Raw genomic sequence first — 23,052 nt, forward strand, 5'->3', positions numbered from 1 at the left:
TTGGCAAAAGACAATTATGCAAAGCAGGAGAATCCAGAAGAAGTCTGTATCTTGGGGACGGATCCAGAGCAGTGTCTTTGGATCTGCTCAATTTTTCAGCACATAGTTACTAAGATCAATTTAGAAAGGAGAGGTCTGGTCTTGGAGCAGTATCTCAAAAGCTCTGTGAGTAAAGACCCAGTTGTGTCTGTTATCTTTCCAGGGGAGGAAGGAGAAAAGGGAAGAGTGGAGATGAGGAAGGCATGTTTGTACAGGAGGTATTGTGGGGTGAGATTTGAGCCTGGTTATCAGTAGCAGGGCAGTGGGCAGGGAGCAGCTCTGACCCAAGGTCACATTCTGATTATTCTTGCCAACTTCCCCACAAAAATGTTGAGTCACTGCTTTCTCTCTGAGTGAAATGCACCAAGGATGATCTCATCTGATCTGACAGCATTCTCAGATAGTCTAATCTTGGTCGACTCAGTTTTGATTCCAACAGATTTTGACATTAGCATGTTGCTAAGCTAATGACTCATTACTTATATAGGGCACCTAAATCTTGAAAAAATATTTTAATAAACACTAACATAAGCTAAAGACCCAGTAATACTCACAAATACTGGATAATATTCCATTAGCATGTGATGTTAGCATCTTACTACGCTAATGGCCCAATACTTAAATACTGAAAAAATATTTCAATAAATATTGACATAAGCATGTTACTAAGCTAATGACCCAATAGCACACACAAACATTGGATAAAATTCCAGTAGATCCTGATGCGAGCGTGATACTAGATATCCCAAAACCTTGTGAGCAGGCTTCCTGTCTAGTGCATATAAAACCCTGTGAATGAATTGTTTTCAATTTTGAAGTTAGCACGTTGCTAAGCTAATGACTTAATACTTTTTTACTTAATAACACCCACCAATTTGTCATTAGATAAAACTACTTTTATATATATACACTGCCACTGGTTGTCTGGTCTTAGCTATTTTAAAGCTGGTCAAGCTGGCTTCCCATGCTGGCCAAGCTGGTATTCAGCTGATTTTAGCTGGTTGGTCAGTTGTTGCCTACCTTTTGGTACAGCCTTTGTGTTGTGAGTGCACCTACTGATGCCGTAAATGCTATCTAGGTAGGGAGCTCACTAATATCTGTGTAATAATGACATCCATTAAAAATGTACCTTATAATTCAGACTAAGTCCCCTGAACAGAGTAAAGGAAATATAAAATACCACATTCACCAACCAGCCCCAAGTAACCAAACATTTCTAATGGCTTCATCTGAGAACTGTTGCATGAGGTGTTACTGTACATGCACACATGTGAAGTGGGGTGCTGTCAGTCCGCACCTGGGTGTGGTGTGCACCAATGCTTTAAAGAGGAGTTTCCCTGGTAAGAACGCTCATGGGGAAGTGAAGTGTCTTCAGATTGGTGCCATTAATGTGGGTTTGGGCGTTCTCTGTCTTGAAAACCCAGGCACACATGGATATACACAGTCTTTGGAAGCAGGGATTTTAAGTGGGCACAGCCTTTCGGACCCCACCCGTTTCCTGTCTGCCAAGGATTACGGTCATGCACACACACACACACACACACACACACACACACACACACACACACACACAGAGAGAGAGAGGTAAACTAACCAGGTCAACAGTAGCCAAAACAGTCAGCAGTTTCCAGTCTCTCTAATGAATCTGCAAGCACTGCAGTAACATGAAGAAATCAGGTGATTTCCAGATATAATCCACCTCTTCTATTCTTCTATCCTCACCTCCTCACCTCCTCAGTGCTGCAGAGTTATGAGACAGGACTAACCCCATGACCTCCAACAACCAAGGGAGCATTCAGACTTATGCAACACTTCCGAATGCTCTTTATGCATGTTTGTGAGCCATTGCTGCCTTTTGCTTTTTTTATGTAGTGTTAATTCCAGTAAAAAAGTACAGTAAAAAAGTAATACAATTGGAATGAAAACCAGTGGTATCAGAATAATTTTAAGAATGAGCTCAAATGCGATCAAGGTCAATGACAAATAAAAGTGTTCACGATAAAGAAAATAAAAAAATACATGTGACAAGTTCTTAAAATTACAGAGCCCCACACATGACATGCAGGAAAAAAAATAATAGGCTAAATCGTGTGCACGCTTTGCTAAGTCATTCCCTTGATTTATAGATCATGCGCACAATTCACTTATTCATTCCCTCGATTTAATAAATTGTGCGCATGCTTTAATAAGTTGTTCCCTTAATTTATAAATCGTACGCACAACTTACTAATTCTCGTGTGCACGATTTAGTAAATCGAGAGAACGACTAGTAAAGCGTAAAGCGTGAGCACAATTTTCTCCATATAAAATGTACACTTTGTTTTATGTTCATGTTATTTTCAATTTTTATACCATTTTATGAAAATTTTAAACTGAATGAACCAAGTAAAAAACAATTTTAAAGGTAATATCATAATTCTTAAATTCATAACATTTTTGGAGAGTCTCACGATATGACGTTACAAACTTACCTTGTTTTGTCATAAAAATTTTTAATTATCTAATATTTGAAGAGACTTCATAAGGGTCCTATTTGATATCACTTACTGTGTTTTTTTTTCTTCTCCATGTTGGTTTTATCACATGACTTTTTCAAATATTAATAAGCAGTGAACTGGTTTTGTTAAAATGTGATTTTTATATGAAATATTAATAAGAGATTGTGCCAAACTCCTTTATGGATTTATTTTAAGAATTGTATTCTTTCTTTTATTTTATTTCTTCAATGCGATATAGGAAAATTTTTGACATTAACAAATTAATTTTAATTTGGAAGTTAAAAATCAATTTTAAAATGTTTTAATCCATAGGCGAGGGGTGGGCAAAAAAAAGAGTATCATGTAATTGGCTCATTGCCTTCCAGTTAGATTTATAATGGCATTACTGAAGCAGGGAATTAGCATTTGCTAGCAGAGAGTGATTCTGTAGTAGTGAATATAACAGCTTGTTCATTTGAATTCTAGTCATTTGTGCAAGTGTAAATGTTTCACACCTCTCATTTCCTGCTGTCTGGAAATTGGAAGCTATTTGTTGACATTTAGTACATCAACAGTTCACTTTTTCATTTACTATAGCAAGGTACACACACAACACGTCAAATCACGAATACACTAAATGTCTGACGACTGTGGAAAACACTGCTGTATAATCCTTTCCTTGCTGAAACTACCTATGTTTAATGACGTCTTAACTGAATGTGACAACATGGGCAATGTCAGTACAAAGTTATGTATAAGAACATTCCTTATTGAGTAACTGATAGCTTGCCAGATGTTATAATTTAGGACCGTTGCTTTAAAAGAATCTAAAGTAGCAAAATTTGAATTGTTTTTATGCTGCTGTGCTCACAATTGGAGATGTAAACAGAACAGTCTAAATGATAAATAACAATTGATTTTGAAGTCAAAGCATCTGTTCAGGTCATGATCATATTCAGTAAGAGACAGCTTTATTCAGCCTGTCCACAGTGAAGCGAAACAGCGTTCCTGATAAACATGACTGTAAAATACCTCATGTGTTAGTAAACACTTCTCAGAATGATATATTAATGCTTATTAAACCATTTGATCTGTTCTCTCACATATGTTTGCTGTTATTATCTTCGCACAGTTTATCTATTGGACTGTCGCTAGCACATACGATCTGTGAGACAAATGTAAGGTTGTGAGGTCGTGTCATCACAGTTATACCAAACATATTTGATTTCTCTGTTCCTCACTATGGCTGACTGTCTGCAGAACAACACGGTGTGATATAACACTTCAAGTTATTGAAGCCTAACGTTGTTTTTCTGCTATGCCTCACAGGAAGAGTGCTATCAGGATGTTGATGCTGGATGGGATGCCAGCCCTGCCAGTCAAAATCGATCCTGCAGAGTCACAGAGACGGGTAAGAGGTCAAAGCGATGCCACACAGGTGTAGTCAGAGGCTTTCAACACTCAAGATGATACGTGGTAATTAAACGATATCATAGTCACACAGTCTGGAACAGTGCGAACGCAGTCAAGCAGAGTGATGCAAACCAGTGCTGTTACATATCAGCGTTCTTAAAACACCACTTGACCAATCAAATTTGAGGACCCAAACTAACTGTTATACCAATGCTATCTCACGACCAATTTGTACATATTTTACAAGGTGACTAATTCGTATGACCTCACTTGTACAACTTCACTCGTACGAATTCATACGATTTGTCTAAACCCCAGTGACGGGTAGGTTTAGGGGCTGGGTTAGGGCTTTGTACGAATTAGCCAGCTCGTAAAATACGTACAAATTGCCATGAGATCGGGTTGGTTATACATATTCTGTTGGGTTAATGTCACAAAGCTGGTAAAAACAATGTCTCAAGACTTCAGTAAATAAAGTAAAGCCCGGAGCACACCAAGCCAACGGTCGGCCGTCAGGCAGTTTTCGTGCGTCGGTCGACTAAGTTGTCTCTGTTGGCTGAAGTTGGTCCTCGTCTGCTTTTTTTTTTTGGCGATTCGACATGTTGAATCGGCGTCGGGCCGTCGGAGAGAGAGAGAACTCTGATTGGCTGTTCAGTATAGCAAACAAGTCAGTTCACGAGAAAATAAGCAAAAGTTATGAAAGCAAGCAAAGTCATGACGGCACAGACAGAAGGTTGTTCTGATTTTCCGTCATCTTACCTGAGCACTCGAATACACAAATATTTTCATAATAACATGAGCGGAGTGGAATAAAGAACATGATCAGCATGATTGATATTCAAAACGGTAACAAGCGCTGCTTTGTTTATGGTTTGTATACATGCAATCTTACTTTCGCTTTCCCTTTTTGAATGACGAATAGGTTATAGACAAATTTTTCTGCTTAAACAGAAAGTTATCTCCTTTATACGCAGGCGCAGAGTGTGTGTGCTAGTTGACAGTCGGCTTAAGTTCTTTCGGTGTGTTCAAGTCGGCTTTCGTTGCCTCTAGTTCTTTGACGTCGGGTTACTGAGTCCCGGCCTTGAGGCTACATTGAGGACTATTAAGATTTTTCTTGTTACAATTTTTATTGATAGTATGTGATATTTTCAGGACAATTACTTTCCTCATTATTTAGACCCACACACAATATATATCATACAATATATATTATATTAGGCTATATACAGTATATCATTTCAGTAATGAGGACATAACATTGACAATCTTTTATGGTATTAATTGCTTATACTTTTATGGGGGGCAAATGTGCCTATACTTGTAATGAAAATAATGGTTCTCACAAAAAATTGGCTTCACTGTCTTTATGCAAAATATAATTTCTTCTTTTTTCATATATTGGAGTGAAATACAAGGACTTATTCCTACAAGTACCAAGCAACTCTGCCTTTAACGTACTGTGTATTGCTTGTCTAGTGGTTTAGATTAAGGTGTCTCATGCTTGGAGTCTTCAGGATACATGCCAGATTTTCAGGCCTGACCAAATAAGCATATACACGTGTTTCCCCCACTTCCCAAGTCCTATGCTCTCTTTCTCCATTTTCATGCACAGCTAATCCCACACACATAATATTTTGCACCCTGTTTTACCCGTTTTAACGGTTGTCATTGTCGTGCCGTTGTTCGGGTTGAGTGCAGGATGTGCGTGGGCCACGCAGCTCAGCTTTGAAGTGTGTTAAATCAACAGGCAGTGCAGATGCTGAAACGTGCTTCTTGTTTGAGTGGGCTCAACGCCAAGCCCCTTTTCTTGGAAATGCGTTGCTCCCCCCTATTAAAGCCGTCCTCACCAGAAGCTATTCGGATTCGGAAAATTAGCCATAATGACTGGTAGCCCCCCATACGAGGGGTTGGATGTGGGCCGCGCAGGAGGGGAGGGATAGGAAGGTGGGAAAGGTGAAGCATGAGTCGGGAGAGAGAGAAATGGGGTAGAGATGAAGTTTCAAAACATGTTCCATTTCGGCTGAACAGCCTCCAAGTCAACCACAGTAAAAAACAGAAGGGAAATTTTTGGGCTAGAAATAATGCTGCCAGCAGACCACTTTTTGTCCATGATTTCATTGAGTTTGAGTGAGTGCTTCTGAGATGTTTGACTGGAATGTTTTGTCGATTTACCAATGTTAATTTAGGATAACAACTGAGTCAGTAAATGCCTGAAAGACTGCTTTTTCTTCCCTTTTTGTCATGTTTATTATCCCATATAATAAATAAATACTCTCAATACATACTGTAGTTGTTGCTAGTCCCTATTTATGAAGCACCAGCCCCCCGTCTTTCATCTCAGCCCCCCATGCAGTAACAAATCTTAAGTTATTTCACTTAGAATCTCTTACCAGTCATTAAAAATGTTGTACATTAAAGGGTTAGTTCACCCAAAAATGAAAATTCTGTGATTAATTACTCACCCTCGTGCCGTTCCACACCCGTAAGACCTTCGTTGATCTTCGTTGACAAATTAAGATATTTTGGTTGAAATCCGATGGCTCAGTGAGGCCTCCATAGCCAGCAATGACATTTCCTCTCTCAAGATCCATAAAGGTACTAAAAACATATTTAAATCAGTTCATGTGAGTACAGTGGTGCAATATTAATATTATAAAGCGACGAGAATATTTTTGGTGCGCCAAAAAACAAACAAAATAACGACTTATATAGAGATGGCCGATTTCAAAACACTGCTTCAGGAAGATTCGGAGCATAATGAATCAGCGTGTCGAATCATTATTCGGATCACGCGTCAAACCGCCAAACTGCTGAAATCACGTGACTTTGGCGATCCGAACTGCAGATTCGACACACTGATTCATTATGCTCCGAAGCTTCCTGAAGGTGTGTTTTGAAATCGGCCATCACTAAATAATTTTTTTTTTTTTTTTTTTTTTTGGCGATTTAAATATGTTTTTAATACCTTTATGGATCTTGAGAGAGAAAATGTCATTGCTCCCAATGCAGGACTCACGGAGCCATTAGATTTCAACAAAAAACGGCGTCTGGAACGGCATGAGCGTGAGTAATAAATTACAGAATTGACAGAATCTGTATAATCATTCCCTCTAGTCAGTGACAGACCTGGTTATCCAGATATCATTCTAAAATGCTGATTTGGTGCTGCTACACTGTGAGTTTTGTTGTTGTTGTTGTTGTTGTTGTTGTTGTTGTTTTACCTGAATTATTTGATGAATAGAAAGTTCAAAATCTTTTTAACATTATAATTGTAATTATCGATTTAATGTATGCTTGCTGAATAAAGTATTAATTTCTTTAAAAAAGAAATGAAACATCTTAATGACACCAAATTCAGAAAGGTAGTGTAGGGTGGCAATTCCTTCTCTCTCATCTGAACACTCTCTGTTTCAATGAGATCACAAAATAAATGTGACCATTCATGATAAATATCTGATGATATACATATATACATTTTTTTACAACCTGAACTGACCTTGCCTTATCATAAAAAGTTAATTTATCTGATCTTTTAAGAGAATGTATTCAAATTAAAATAAAATATCTGTACCCACCATTTTTTATCGTAAGAGTCAGCACGGCCATTTGTAACTTGAATGTACAAGACTTCCAGTTTAATCCACTTCCAGTTATTTTACCTGTACAAAACTAGTGTGTTATGCTGCTTGATATTGTAAAATGGTATTTGTTATCATATTATTTTAATTTATCATCATAATCATAAACACATTGGTTTGTAGCACAAATAGTTTTACAGTTTACTATGCTTGTTATTCTTCTACTTCTTTGCACATTCACATAACACACATTTAAAAATAATGTAGATAACATATATAAAATAAAAAATATATATAAAATATAAATTTGAATAAATTAATAGATAGAACAAAATAGTCCCTCGCACTTATAGTGAAAACTGTCATCACTTCACTCTAATGTCATCCCACCCAAAACCAGACTTTCTTCTGTGAAACACAATAGAAGATGTTTTGAAAATTTTGAAGTTTTCACTTTTGAGTGAATCTCTTTAAAGCCTTTTAAATATTCCTCTAAAGCTCGATTTTAGAGGATGTTCCTGTTTCAAAAGTAATTAATAGTTAACTGATTTCCATCTGTCTCTTTCCTCTTAGTCTCCTGTGATCCATGACTATACAGAGATGGGCGTGTTGGTGTTGAACCGCAGATTTCGGACACAGTCAGATGATAGACGATTCCTGTCTGACCCCTTCCAGACACAAACAGAGCCCGTGGACCTGTCCACCAACAGAGCAAGAACCTCCCCGTCACTTTCAGCATCGTCATCTTTGTCTTCGTCTCCCTCATCGTCCTCATCATCAATACGATTCTGTCCACGGTCCCCTCCTTCCAGCAAGTCTCTGTCATCTTCATCACCGTCATCAATATCCATGCCTTCATCCTCCTCCACTTCAGTTATAACCCCCGTTCCTCGTTTGAAGATGTCTCCGTCCTGCTCTGGCCCAGTGGTGGCATCTCCCCCATCCAGGAGTCTGAGGGGGCAGTCGTTTTTGCACATGCCCCAGCTGATGCCTCCTTGCTCCAGCCCGGTCCACCTCCATCCTCGGCGGGTGCCGGTGGTGATGCAGCCCATGCCGTTGGTCTACACTGGGGGGAGATCGCTGGGTCACAGCCGGCTCATGATGCCGCTGCTGGAGGAAAACAGGATGCACAGGAAAGGTGAGACATAAGCCTGTATGCGCCGCTTGATTGTCTTACACCGTGTCTACACTAGATGCAAGCTGCACGACGTGACATGACAAAAGCACTTAGAACCCATTATAATCAGTGATGCTGTCTACACTGGACACGGCGTGGTGCAACACAACATGGCAAATTCCCAGCAGTAAAATGATGCTCTGTACTATTTCTGATGTACTTTGTGCTCGTGCTACTTCAGGCGCAAAGAACAAATGGATTTGCAATGGTCGCTTTGTCGCAGTAGTGTAGACAGCCTCAAGCTGTTGTGGCACAATTGTCGCATCCAGTGTAGACACAGTGTTAGAGACCTTATGACAGATGAATGGCTGACACCCCAAACATCCAATAAAATTGCTACGCTGATAAACCATGTTGTTATACATCAATTTGTCGGTCAAACTTAGTGAACTGTCTGTGACATGAACTTCTTACAGTCAAACCAAAATGTATCAGATACTAGATATAATTTTTTATATTTTTACTAGTGGGTGCAGGACACCGTAGTTCATTTATGTAAGTGAGGATAGCAAAATAAAGTAAACTGTGACATATTATACCCAAAAAATCTTCATACAGTGGACTACCAGTAAAATTTATAAAAATGTGGAACCAAAAATTATTCAAACACTTTGACTTGACCATGTTTTGCTTAAGTGTTATCTGACATAATTAAGATTATTTTTTTCTGACACAGTTTAACTCTGAGATCTTGTCATATTTTATTACCATTTTTTTGTTTAACTATAGTAAACTGTAATAATAAAATGAAATGTTCAAGGTGTCCGAATAAATTGTGGTTTGACTGTATTTTGGCAAATTCTCAGCATATGACATTATAAGTAATTCCGATACTAGGTATCCACTTATTGGAGTTTCGCTCCAGTGATCTCGAAAACTGCAAGCATTGGATAGGGGTTATTATAGCTAACTAGAACAAAAAAAAAAAAAAAAAAAAAATTTTAATTAAAAATAATAAAATTTAAAAATAATAACAGAAAAGTTCACTTAAAATAAAATAAACATTACCTAAAATGAAGTAGAAATAAAATAAAAACATTTCTCATTTTTATTTATTTTAACTTGATGTACTAAAATAACTAAATCTAAAACTAAACAGAATTTTAAAAGAAAATTATATAAACATAAAAATTACAAAAACAAAATGACTAAAACTTTAAATGAAAATGGAATATTAAAAAAATAATAAGTTCGAAATATTAATAAAAACTACAACAGTATCTCAATGATATTAAAATAACAAATTTTGAAAGATTGTCCAAAAGCAAAACATCTCTAGGTTGGAAACAAACAAAAGGAATAGTAGAATACAGCATAGTGGATGGTTTTAGAAGGGGGAATAATGAATTTAAATAGTTCTTGTCATTCTTTATGACACTGACCTTCGTTCATTTTACACTTCCATGATTTTTTTCCTGTTAAATACCAGTGTTGGGCACTTTACTTTAAAAAAGTAATTAGTTATAGTTACTAGTTACTTCTCACAAATAGTAACGGAGTTAGTAACTGAGTTACATCATTATAAAAGTAACTAATTACCAGGGAAAGTAACTATTGCGTTACTTAAAAAAAAATATATATATATCAAATAACTTGAATGCCCCCAATATTAAATATAAGTCTAAGAATAAATAATTCTTGATTCGACTCGTGACTCATGATCCGCTCTTGCTTATGAAATTTCTCTGTACTGTCATTAAAGAAAATGTAGTTTCATTTATATGTTTAAATAGTCCTATGTTATGTTTTAAATTCATCTATTTGATTATGAAAAGTGAACAGCGTGAGTAAGATGCATCAAAAGATGCGCAATATATCGGGAGACATGGAGTGAGTCAGACATGATTTTGACCACTTCATTAAGTTTTGTTTTATAGAAAGCCTCACTTTAAAGTGAATTTCGCTTTGTAAAAATTGTATCTTAATTTTAATCAATGTTTCATCAACCAATTGCTTGGATTTAATAAATAAGAAGCAAACATTGCAGGCAATATAATCATGGATGCGCGGGCGCGATCACTGGCGCGTGAACTGGACCGCGTCTTATAGGCTAAATGAACTGAAACTCAGCGTATAGGCTGCTTGCCTCACATACATGAGAAATATATCTATAGAAAGCTTGAAATATCTATTTAAAAACGAAATAATTAAAAACGAAAAGAGTCTACTCTGATTATGTAATCCGAATGAAATGTGCATTTTCTCTCTAGGTGCGTCCAGTACATGCGGAGATGATGAGAGTCAGCAATGTCAGCTTCATCTTTGCAGCCGACACTGATTCAGAAAACATTACATTATTAATAAACAATTAAAATGTCTCCTTGCTGTTTTTTGTCATATTCATAATCATTACTTTTGCAGGTTCTTTATGGCAAGCGTTATGCGTGCCCTTGAGTGCATAGCCTATATAACATAAACGCTCATTATTAGTTTATGTTCTAGTTCTATTATTAGTTCTCGCCAGTATTTAAGAAATTAAATGAATATAAATGTGATTAGTCAACTAATGGCTTAAATGAACAACTACTAGTCGACTAGAAAAATGTATTTCACATATTTTCGATCCAGCATGTCACATGTTTATCGCAGTAGATAGGACCTTCGAACCAGAAAGACACAGTTTACATTTGACTAAAAGGTTTTTTTGTCTTTATGCTCAACTAAAGTGAAATAATGAGCATATTTCCACTTTGAGAAACTCGTCTTGCTCTCGCCTTGACTCGCCATGACTGCCGCACATACTTGAATAAACGGAAACATGCCCACAGTGCGTCTTCGTGTTTACAGTGGTTGTTATCCACCAATCCTACAATGCGTCGCTGCTGTAAACAGGTTAGGCTGTAGGCTACACTTCAGCCAAAATTAATTAATTTAAAAAAGTAACGTACAACGCACCATATGGTAACGCTAATAGTTAATTTATTTAAAAAGTAATGCGTTACAGTATTAGTTACTGTCAAAAGTAAGTGCGTTACAGTAACGTGTTACTGCCCAACACTGTTAAATACATAGACTACATGCAGCCAAACTTTCTTTTAAGAAAAACACATTTTACCCATGTATGCATCTGCACAAATTGTAATTGTAATACATTTTTCCTTTGTGTTAATGTCAATATTATCCCCTTGTAATTTCACTTCTACCATTTTTTTCATCTTCAACCATTATTTACCCCCAGTTTCACAGAGAAGGCTTAAGCTAGTCCCAGACTAAAATGCATGTTTGAGCTGTTTTAACTGAAAGCAACTTGCACTGACATATCTTAAAATATGTCAGTGCCATTGTTTTGTCTCAAGATGCACACCAGTAATGTTATTTCTAAGGCACATTTATAAAAGCTACTTAAATGTCCTAATTGAACTAAGGCCTAATCCTGACTTAATCTAAACCCTTTCTGTTAAACCAGGCCTTAGTGTTTAAACATAACAAGATGATACAGCTTGTGCTTTGTTTTAACTGTGCAATGACAAATTTGAAGTAATTTACCCCAAACTCAGGTACATCAGCAAGCGAGCCGACGCATGATTTGACAGACATAGATAGAACACTCGCCTCTTGAAAAGCGATGGGTGAGGTTAAGAAATCCATCCTTCTGCAAAGTCTTTCATTCTCATCCTTTCACCACTTTCCTCTCTCTTCCTCCGTAGGTGCAAAGCACTGTGTTTAAAAGCCTCTCTTCGAGTTTCCGTGTTGCTGCCTGGCAGGGTCAGTGACAGAACCCAGAGCCCGGCTGTGTGTTAGACAGGCTCAGCTCTTATGAGTGCAGCTCCATTGTGCTCGGCTCTTTATATTCCTCAAAACAGGCAGCTGCTACATCCCCGCAGGAAGTAGATGCTATGGCAAAAACTTCCCTTAGCTAAACAAGGGCACTTGGGTTTATTAGTGACAAAGCGCATGCAGTTTAAAGATACACAAAACAATAAAAAAGAATTATGTGTGTGTGTGTGTGTGTATAAGAAAAATCAAATATATATATATATATATATATATTGGCAAAATGTTCTAAATTTACCTTTATTTTGATTAATTATGAGGTAATTCATCCCCTGCTATCTCTCTCACACACACAAAATCTCAAACCATTTTTTTTTTCTAGGAAAGCTTGCCTCTGGGCAACAGAGCTGTTTTTAATGGGCTCTGTGGCTAGGAAGGCTTTCCATTCATTCTTTTCCCCTTTTTTCATCCTGTTTTCCTTTGGGGGGAGGCATAGATAGAGGTTGGAGATGTCCAATGTCATATAAGTCTCTCTTATGTCCTGTATTAGTGTGTGTGTGTGTGTGTGTGTGTGTGTGTGTGTGTGTGTGTGTGTGTGTGTGTGTGTGTGTGTGTGTGTGTGTGCGTATGTGTGTTGTGTCTCAGAGCTCTTTCCTCTATAGACTGACCAATCAGAGAAGGGCATTTATCTACATCAGAAGCACACAGTGTGTGTGCAAACAAGCAGTTTGACACATAATTAGGCCTGTGCAGTTCATACTTTGATGATCCTATTTCGGTTCATTAAAAACATTTAAGATTCACACAGAGACCTGCCCCCTATCTTGAGGGTCTGTGCCCTTATGCTCTGCAGTCTCTCATGAAGTATCCATGGCAACAAGACAGGACATGGAATGACACGATACAATGGAGACCTTTGAAATTGCTATTACAACCAAACAAAAACAAAACAAAACAAACCAATACAAACATGCCCAGCTCTCTTATTATTGGAATAGAGTGAACTATATCCTATCATTCATTTGAGCTTGGAACAGTTGAGTTCACTCAAAAAGTACAGTTTTGTCATTATTTACTCATGTTCATGTTGTTCCAAATGGCAAAGTGTGGAAATCAAGAACATAAAATGTCATTAGTACTTGAGATTCACATAAATAAACATCAAAATGACAAAAAAAAAAAAAAAAAAAAAAAATTAAACATTTTTTTTCTTATTGGTGCTTTCATTGGTTTTCTTAAATTGATGTTGTATGAAAAAACAAATCTATGTGATGTTTCTTTTAAAATTGTCCATCCTTTAAGCAATTTCTCTGCTGTCTATCAAGCTTATATTTGAACATGAATCAGTGCCAAAGTGCCATTAGATTAGAATCTTAGTTTGGTTTATTGTGTTAGTGCTATGGCAATAGAATCAACCTGAAGTGTCAGTGTCCACATAACTGAATAATTTCTCCTCAGACACCAGCATTTCAAAGGTCACATACTGTATGAATCATTTAATTACGCTAGTCCATGTACAAACTCTGAATCAAGTACAGAAAACCAACGCTGGGTTTGTTTAGACTGCAGTATACTGACTGTAAGTTAACTTTGGGATGTTGTGGAATTACTTAATCATATGGACATATTGTAAATTCAACTGCATCAAACTTCTGTTTTTATCCAGTCACGCACCGAATTGCAGATGGACTGTCGCCACGGCGATCTTTGAGTGACAGCGAGGATGATGACCTGCCCAACGTGACCTTGGAGAGTGTGAATGAAACAGGATCCACTGCCCTGACTATCGCCCGCGCTGTCCAAGAGTAAAGACACCTTTATCATTAATCAGCAATATTTATAATCTAGTCTACAACCTTCTATCACCAATCTATCATTATGATGTATGATGTTAATTCTCAGATCTCACTCTGTGCACAATGAAAAAAGTATAGATATAAGAAATTAGGTATTTTAAAAATAAAAAATATTTATATTATAAAAAAAAATCACATATTACCTTTAATATAGTGTGTTATTGTGAATGTAAAAGGTCTGCAGATTTTTGCAGATCTGCAGAACAAAAAGCAAGAGAAATGGAGTTTTTTGTCTCCCAAAAGAAAGAACTGATTCTGAAATGAGTCGTCAGTAATTCCAGTCTTACTTCCTGCACAAACCTACACTCTAGAAATAAATGCATGGTTTCAAGTTAAAAATTCGAATTTATTGTTTTAATTAAACCTTTTATGGTGCAAACATTATTTTGTTCAGTTGACATAATAATGTTGATCATTGCATCAACTTACCATTGTTTAAAGGTAATTGGCTTTTTTTTTTAAATTAAGTTGTAGTAACGTAATGAAATTGTCTTGATAACTTCGGAAATTAGGCAGTGGATTTCTAGTCCTATATGCTTTGCATATAGGACTGGATATGGAGAATAAATGTTGAAATTAAGTGTTAATTTATTTGTTTTTAGTGAAGTGAAAGGCCTGTTATTTAATACTGTTATGTTTGACATTTAAAAGAGTTTCTGTTATGTTGAAGTTTTTGTGGTCACCATTGTGCTGAAGAGTAGATCCAAGAAGGTAAAAAGTACATTGACTCTAAGCAATGACTGAGCTATTGCCAGTGACAAGTAATATCGTACTTGTTCATTAAATATACATGTTAAATAAGTATATTTGGCATGTACTATTAAAGCTGTTGATTTGAACTGAAATAGATGAGATTGATTGGTTCCAGGGCTACAACTCTGATTGAGTAATCAACTTAAATATTTGTGTTTATGCTACAAATTATCAAGTTCCTCTAACTCAGTGTAGCTTGTTGGTTGAATGTAAATTCACTCAAAGTTGTCATAACTCAAAAAAAAAAAAAAAAAAAAAACTGATGCAAACTGTTGCGATAATATTTTGTTGTTGAGCCAACATATTATTTTTTTAGAGTGTATGATGGAACAATGTTGAACAATGTCTACTTTGACCATGCCCTCAAACACTGTAGTTGAGCCTGAGGCCTGGAAGAGTTTGGTTAAATTTGTCGACATGTCAAAAAGGCACTGATTACTGTGCTGTGAAAGAAATTCCACTTTGCATGCACTTCCAAAAGATGAGAACTCAGACTTGAATTGATGTGGTAAAACTGATGCCATTGTTACTGTTCGCATCAATGTGTACAAATGCTGAGGAAGCCTCCGGAGCTGAAATTCAGATATGGTAATGGGCGTTTCATTTCCGACACGCACTGTAAGCAGTAGACCAATCAAAACAGACTGGGCCGTCTGACCAATCAGTGCAGAGTAAGCTCTCAGAAAGGAGGAATTTATAGAGACTGAATCCTTTGTCAAACCATTTCAGACACTGTGAAAAAAGAGGTGATGCTGCAATGTATATTATGAGAAAATGAAAGTGTTTTTTGAACTTGGGTGCATGTAAACTTATTGCAAGAGACCTCCAAAACAAAATTAGGAACCTTTAATATAGCATAATTGGGGCACTTTAATGGAGATTTAAATAGACAGTTGCATGACTCATAAAAACTTTATTTGTTTGAGAGCTTCGAGCTATAGCTACAAAAAATATATAGCTTATTTATAAGAAAATTCTACCTGTGAGAGCAAGTAGGGACAGAGGCAAAAAGGCTGGCAGAACTGTCTAAATGTGTCTGGAAAGGACAAAGGTGCCAGTATGATTTATAGCAAGGTGCAGAAGTGAATATTATTGTGAAAGAGAATGTGTGAGAGAGAGAGTTGCTGAATTGACCTGTTGGTTCTTCAGTCAATAAGAATTTGATCCAGTGATTCATGTAGTGTTTGTATATACAGTTGTAGTTTGTTGACAAAACTTGAAATCTGACAGAACCACTTTGGAAATGTTTTAAGACACCTTTGATTGGAAAAACTATTCATAAGTAAATCCTGTTTTTCCATAATTATTGTATTATTATTTTATTATTATAATTATCTTTAAATATATAAGTTTATGCATTTGGCAGATGGCATATATTCAGTATAAACATATATTTTGCCATCTTGCGTTCCCTGGAAATTAAATGCATGACCTTGTTTAACCAGTTGAGCTTCAGGAACTGATCTCAGTCTCAGAGGGAGTTCATGCTTATTATGGACACAGGTGCAAGAGTCGATGCAGGTTTATATTTTACTTGACCTGTGGTCAGCTAGTGAATAATGAATGGACTTCATTCTTACCTTTATTATTCTGATAAACTGATCTCCAGACAGTGATGCTGCCCTGCACGTCACCACCACTGGAAAGCCCCTCTGGTCTTCTCCACTGGGAAACATACAAACAAAAGACGGAACATAAATGACTGTGCTGAGTTTAGTCTGATGGCAGCTGCTGTTTCCCTCCCTGATTCTCGCCTTGACAACAATCTAACATTGATTCTTATTGTAAAACACTCTAGATGGAGTTCCTCTGACCTCAGACTAAAAATTCCAAGCTCCTTTTGAGCATATGATGGAATGTGGAAAATAGTGACAGTGTTTTAAAAAATGTAGATATTGTTTAATGGAGGAGAACAGATCTAGGATGTTTTCTTTCTCTCTTTTCCTCTTTGGCCCCCAAAAGTGATAGAGTGTGCCAAAAGATACAGGTGCCCCCAATGCCCCTCATCCTGCACATGAATATGCACACACACATACATACTCTCACACCCTGCACTCCTGTAACCCAAAAGAAACAGGAAGTGGCTCTGTGGGGGTGGGGGTGAAAATGCCTCTGCTGCCTTACGGAAAATATTTCAAGTGACATATAGGCCTGCAATCTAATTTATCAAAACAAGAAAAAAAATACATCAAATTCAAGATAGGATAAGAACAGGCAGATTTCCCTGACAAGCCAATATCGGAGTGTCTATTTACACTAAGTGCAAATAGCGTCCCTTGTTGGCACATGCTATTTACACTAGCTCCGCCCACCAATGTATGTAAGTTTTGTTTCACCTAGTGTAAATAGCATATCGCTAAAAAAATGCTGCTATTGTCACTTAGTGTAGGTAGAATATATTTTGCTATTTGAACTTGCAAATAGCCGCTGCCAAAAATATATATATATAACTGTCACGTCACTGTCTGTCTCACCGTCCCTGAACTCCATTTCTCAGCATCCCTCCTGTTTCCACACCTGCACCCAGTCAGCTCATCTCCTCGTTTCACAGATTCCCTGCACCCGCACATCATTCCCTGCTCTCACTACATGTACCCTGTTCTCCTGCACTCCCTTGTCGGGTCTCGTCAGCGACTGTCAACGTCATTGTCTACTCTTATGTCAAGCTCCACGACCCTCTTACCTGCAATCTACTTACCTACTGTTCCTGCTAACTGTCCTAGTTCTCCTCAGCTCCTGTTCTCCTTCGTCTCCACGCTCCTTGGCCCCCACTGGATCTCCAGATAAGCCATACCAAGACATTCCCTCTCCCTGCCTACTTACCTGGACTGTTATCACTGCTGTGATGTCTTTATCTCTGCAATAAACCTGCTGTTGATTGTATCACTTACCTCTGTGTCCCTCGTCTGTGTGCTGACAGAAGACCCGACCCAAAAATATAAGATGGGCATTCACCTAAGCCAATGGTATGCCGAAGACCCCACTTGCCCTCTATGCCCAAGTCTAGCAACACTGAAGCACATCTTAGTGGGATGCAAGACCAGCCTCACCCAAGGCCGTTACACCTGGCGGCACAACCAGGTGCTAAAGTGTCTTGCAGCAGTGTTGGAAAGTCGACGGACAAGCGTGAATGCCCTTCCTCCCCCGTCACCCCAGTGGCAGCCAACACCATTTGTCTGGGAGGGTGAGGGCCAAGCCAACCTCACCACCATAAGATCAGACTCTGGTCAGCTGGGCAGAGCACGGGACTGGAAGCTGCTGGCAGACTTGAACAAGAAACTCTGCTTCCCAGCTGAAATCGCAGCCACCAACCTGCGACCAGACCTTGTTCTGTGGTCAACCTCGCTCAAGCTTGTCTACATCATCAAGCTCACCATGCCCTGGGAGGGTGCAGTGGAGGAGGCCTGTGAACGGAAAAGGTTGAGGTATGCTGAACTTGCAACCGATGCGCAACAACAAGGCTGGAACATGAAGGTACGTCCAGTGGAAGTAGGCTGCAGAGGGTTCATAGCCACCTCAACATCCACGCTACTCAGGGAGATGGGAGTGCGAGGAAAGGCCCATCGGCAGGCAGTCAAAGACCTCTCCGCAACTGCGGAAAAGGGAAGCCAGTGGCTATGGGTGAAGAGGAAAGACCTGAACCTGAGATGCTGGGATTCACTGCTGAACCCTCTGGAGGTGTCGTGGGCCTATCAGCGAAACACCAAGGAAGGAGGGTGCCCACTTGACAACCCAAAGGGTGCCATCACTCAACTGACCATCCCACGTAGTCTCATCGGAGTCTCAAGTATGCATTAAGGGACGCATACCTGATGACAGTGCCATCACTCAGTGGACCACCCCACGATGTTCGCCAGTCCCCATCTCCAGAGTCCCTTCCTAAGATGGCCACCAGTCCAGAGTCCCTTCTCAAGATGGCCGCCACTCCAGAACCCTCAGTCAAAATGGCCATCACCACGCCTGAGCCCTCGGTTAAGATGGCTATCGCCTCGCCTGAACCCTCAGTCAAAATGGCCGCTGCCATGCCTGACTCACTACAGTATATGTACCCCGTTCTCCTGCACTCCCTTGTCATTTCATTTCTAATCTGCTAGCGCCACCAAACGGAACTACAAAAATAATAGCTGTTTTCGTACAGGTTTTCTAATCAGTCGCCTAACCCTTCTATCTGTTGAATATCGCTACGAAAATCCACTCTGGTTATGTGAAAAGCTCCAAGCTTTCAAAATTTTCTGGGAAATCAGACTATGACTGGTATAATTATAATTTACTTTGCATAATTAGCTGGGAAACGAGGAATAATTTACCATAGCAAAAATTATACACCTCACCTGTAATTGTCTGATGTCGTCCATTTGCCATCCAATGATTCCTGTATTAACATTAGCATAGCTCCCTCAAGTGGCCATTTACAGTCTTACATTTATGGTTAAATGTGTAACCCCTCTCCCAGGTCCTACTCTCCCTGCTCTGCGCTGGCCTCAAACCTGGGTCTCCAGCGTGTGAGTCAGACGGTCTAACAAGGAGGCTAAAGGCTGCAACCTCTAGCGTCAGTCATTAGAGCATCTCTTGAGATCAGAGGAGTGAGGTTTACTCGCACAGCGACTACTAGCTGGCCTCCATTACACTCACCCCCCTAAACCTCACTCCCATCCGGGTCATGGCACCAATGTAACCCCTCACCCAAGTCCTACTCTCCCCGCTCTTATCTCAAACAGATAAGAGGAGTGAGGTTTACTCACACAGCAACTACTAGCTGGACTCCGTTACATATGGGCGCAAATTCGGTCATAATTATCACCATAGTTCAACAAGTCAGTGTTTTCAGAAACCATTGTTCCAATGAACATTCGCATACAGCATCAAAGTTGTGTGGTAGGAAGTACTCTCGACTAGTGGTTAGAAGCACAGTTTCTTGTTTGCATGACATGTGGACAACGTCGTTATATGGGAAACTCACCCCTTGTTTGCTTTACATGTGTGATTTTATTCCTACGTCTTTTTAGCTCATGAAATAAGGATAACAATATTTGAAGACAGGCTTAATGGTCACACTTTATATTAGGTGACTTTAACTAGCCTACTATGTTTTTGCATCAAAAAAGATAATTGTAAGGTAGGCTACAATGGCTATTTATTGTGTTCATGGTGTATTGCAAAACACATTTGCTGATATTGAGGTGGGATACGGTTAAGGGTTTGGGACAGGTTTGGTGATATGGTTAGGTTTAAGGGTAGGTTAAAAGGAGTAATGGAAGGGTCAACAGTGTAATTATAGATGTAATTTCAGAAATGAATTACAGCTGTAATTACATGCAGGTAAAAACGTGTACACAATAAATGCATTGTATACAATGATTAATTTAAATGTTAGTACATAACCTAGTAGTTAAAATCACTTAATATAAAGTGGGACTGACTTAAATAATTGAAACTTATTTTAATTTACTATTTATGAATAATGCATTATTTCTGCCCATCATCCTGCATTAAAAACTACAATAGACTACCATTATCATGCTAAACAAAACTGTCTTTAAATGTAAATCCTTAATTGCTTTTAATAACATTAGATATCATATGCTGTCATTGCAGTTCCCTGTTGCCGTTCAGTATTGAGAGTCTGCGGAGGCCCAGGCCTTCAGAGTCACCTGACTCAAAGAGGAGACGCATTCACAGATGTGAGTTCGAGGGCTGCAATAAGGTTTACACCAAGAGCTCTCATCTTAAAGCCCACAGGCGCACACACACAGGTGAGCCTACATGTACATCAGGTCATGTTTTAAAAAATAAAAAAAAAAAGTTCTATTGCTGTTCCACAAAAAAGTCAGGTCTTTTTATTGATATTACTGTATTTTCTCTCTCAGGTGAAAAGCCATACAAATGCACGTGGGATAACTGCACATGGAAGTTCGCTCGCTCTGACGAACTGACACGGCATTACCGCAAACACACCGGGGTTAAACCATTCAAATGCAGCGACTGTGACCGCAGCTTCTCCCGCTCGGACCACCTCGCCCTCCACCGCCGCAGACACGCCCCACAAACATGCATAGTGTGAAAAAGACATTTGATGGACAAAATAAGCAGACAGAGCAGGTCTCTATCTGCCAGTGTCACATGCAGAAGGTCTGGAATGGTTCCCCACACAACAATAATGAGGTGAAAGACATGGGAGTTAGGACAGGAAGGAGAGACGGAAGATGAGGTCCATGTATTATGAGGTCTGACTTCCCTCATATTGTTTATCTTCTGCACTTTTATATGAGGTTTATTCATAAATGAGTCTTGTACTAATGAATTATTAAAAGCCATTTGCTGTTAAATGTATTTGATTCTCCAAACCTTCTGGTTTGCCTTCAGGTTTACTCATGGAAGCCTCATGGAATTGCAGTTTTTCATTTCACAATAGTCTCAAATATATTTAGAATTCATTTTGTAATACTTATTTTGTCTAAAAAGTATTGCAGAGGAGCCTAAGTCTATTCTGGGAAAAATTTTATTATGCATTTAGCAAATAAAAGTCACTTTGAAATATATATATATATAATTTACAATTTGCAGGGTAATAATGGCATGGTTGTCAATTTGTAGAACAAACCAGTTTCATTTAAAAAGACATGCACCCAAACACAAAAGACAAAGAAAATAAGACATGGCATTATAACAATGCATTTACTGCAAGTTCACATTTTAGCTTCAAACTCTGCATGGGCTCCAGTTATCACTTTATTATGGAATTTGAAGTTGTTGTTGTTGTTGTTTTTATATATATATATATATATATATATATATATATATATATATATATATGAATGTGAGGAGACGGTTGTACCATTAATTTAGTGTTCTGTCCTCTCAGGACTCAGTCATATGAGAGAGACATTCTCTCACACCTTTTTAAACTTTCCTTGCATCATTTGTGCACAAAACTAGTGTAGCAGATGTCTGTATATTTTATAGTCTTTACCATGTGGTATATTATTTTTGTTTGTTTGTATTGTATGTCATATATTTGTTCTGTATTCTGAGATTTGCACCCTTCTGTTCATAAATATGTGATGCCAAAATTTATAGTACTTTACAGGGAACCCAGTGACTAAAAATCATGTGTGTAAATGATCGTCAAATGGGCATTCCTTTTTTTTTTTCTTTTTTTTTTTTCTCTTCTATGATGTATCTGTAAATGATGTTATAGTAAACATTTCAGTTTTATATGGATCTAACTGTGAATTTATACATAAATACAGTATATGTTAGAAAAAGGCATGAATAAAGGCACCGATTTGTATGTACAGAAAAGACTTGTGTGTTTTCTTTTTTTAAAGACATAAGCCCAAACATATGTGCCTTATTAGTTTAAAAACTAAGAAATAAACTAGTTTTTGAATTGGATATATAATAGAATAATGATAACAGATCAGAAAGAACATGGATGGATTTAAAGAATATTTCAAGGATATAGAAAACTTATTTATTTAGTCAGTCAGTCAAAAAGTGCAGATTTTTAATGGAATTTTACTAGCACCTGCTGGTAGATACCGGAACTGCACTATTCTGCACTTCTACAGGTGCTGGTCATATAATTAGAATATCATCAAAAAGTTGATTTATTTCACTGATTCCATTCAAAAAGTGAAACTTGTATATTATATTCATTCATTACACACAGACTGATATATTTCAAATGTTTATTTCTTTTAATTTTGATGATTATAACTGACAACTAAGGAAAATCCCAAATTTGCATGAAATCTAATGAAAATTAGAATATTGTGAAAAGGTTCAGTATTGAAGACACCTGGTGCCACACTCTAATCAGCTAATTAACTCAAAACACCTGCAAAGGCCTTTAAATGGTCTCTCAGTCTAGTTCTGTAGGCTACACAATCATGGGGAAGACTGCTGACTTGACAGTTGTCCAAAAGACGACCATTGACACCTTGCACAAGGAGGGCAAGACACAAAAGGTCATTGCAAAAGAGGCTGGCTGTTCACAGAGCTCTGTGTCCAAGCACATTAATAGAGAGGTAAAGGGAAGGAAA

At 38.0% G+C, this 23,052-nt stretch overlaps 1 protein-coding gene across 3 annotated transcripts in view; it reads left to right on the plus strand.

Moving 5' to 3' along the window:
* Positions 1 to 22,304, plus strand: part of klf12a (Kruppel-like factor 12a) — a 30,487-nt gene extending 8,183 nt beyond the window's left edge. For 2 of the 3 annotated variants that reach the window (XM_048196990.1, XM_048196989.1), the window contains 5 exons: positions 3,846 to 3,927; positions 8,081 to 8,645; positions 14,065 to 14,203; positions 20,603 to 20,760; positions 20,875 to 22,304. In XM_048196990.1, coding sequence (XP_048052947.1) covers positions 3,862 to 3,927; positions 8,081 to 8,645; positions 14,065 to 14,203; positions 20,603 to 20,760; positions 20,875 to 21,068 — 1,122 coding nt within the window. In that variant the 5' untranslated portion in view covers positions 3,846 to 3,861 and the 3' untranslated portion in view covers positions 21,069 to 22,304. The remainder of the gene's footprint in view (positions 1 to 3,845; positions 3,928 to 8,080; positions 8,646 to 14,064; positions 14,204 to 20,602; positions 20,761 to 20,874) is intronic. The other variant, XM_048196991.1, reaches the window with a different exon arrangement.
* Positions 22,305 to 23,052: the final 748 nt, after the last annotated feature.

The sequence above is a fragment of the Megalobrama amblycephala genome, linkage group LG7 (assembly GCF_018812025.1).
Source record: "Megalobrama amblycephala isolate DHTTF-2021 linkage group LG7, ASM1881202v1, whole genome shotgun sequence".
NCBI classification, from domain to species: Eukaryota; Metazoa; Chordata; class Actinopteri; order Cypriniformes; family Xenocyprididae; genus Megalobrama; species Megalobrama amblycephala.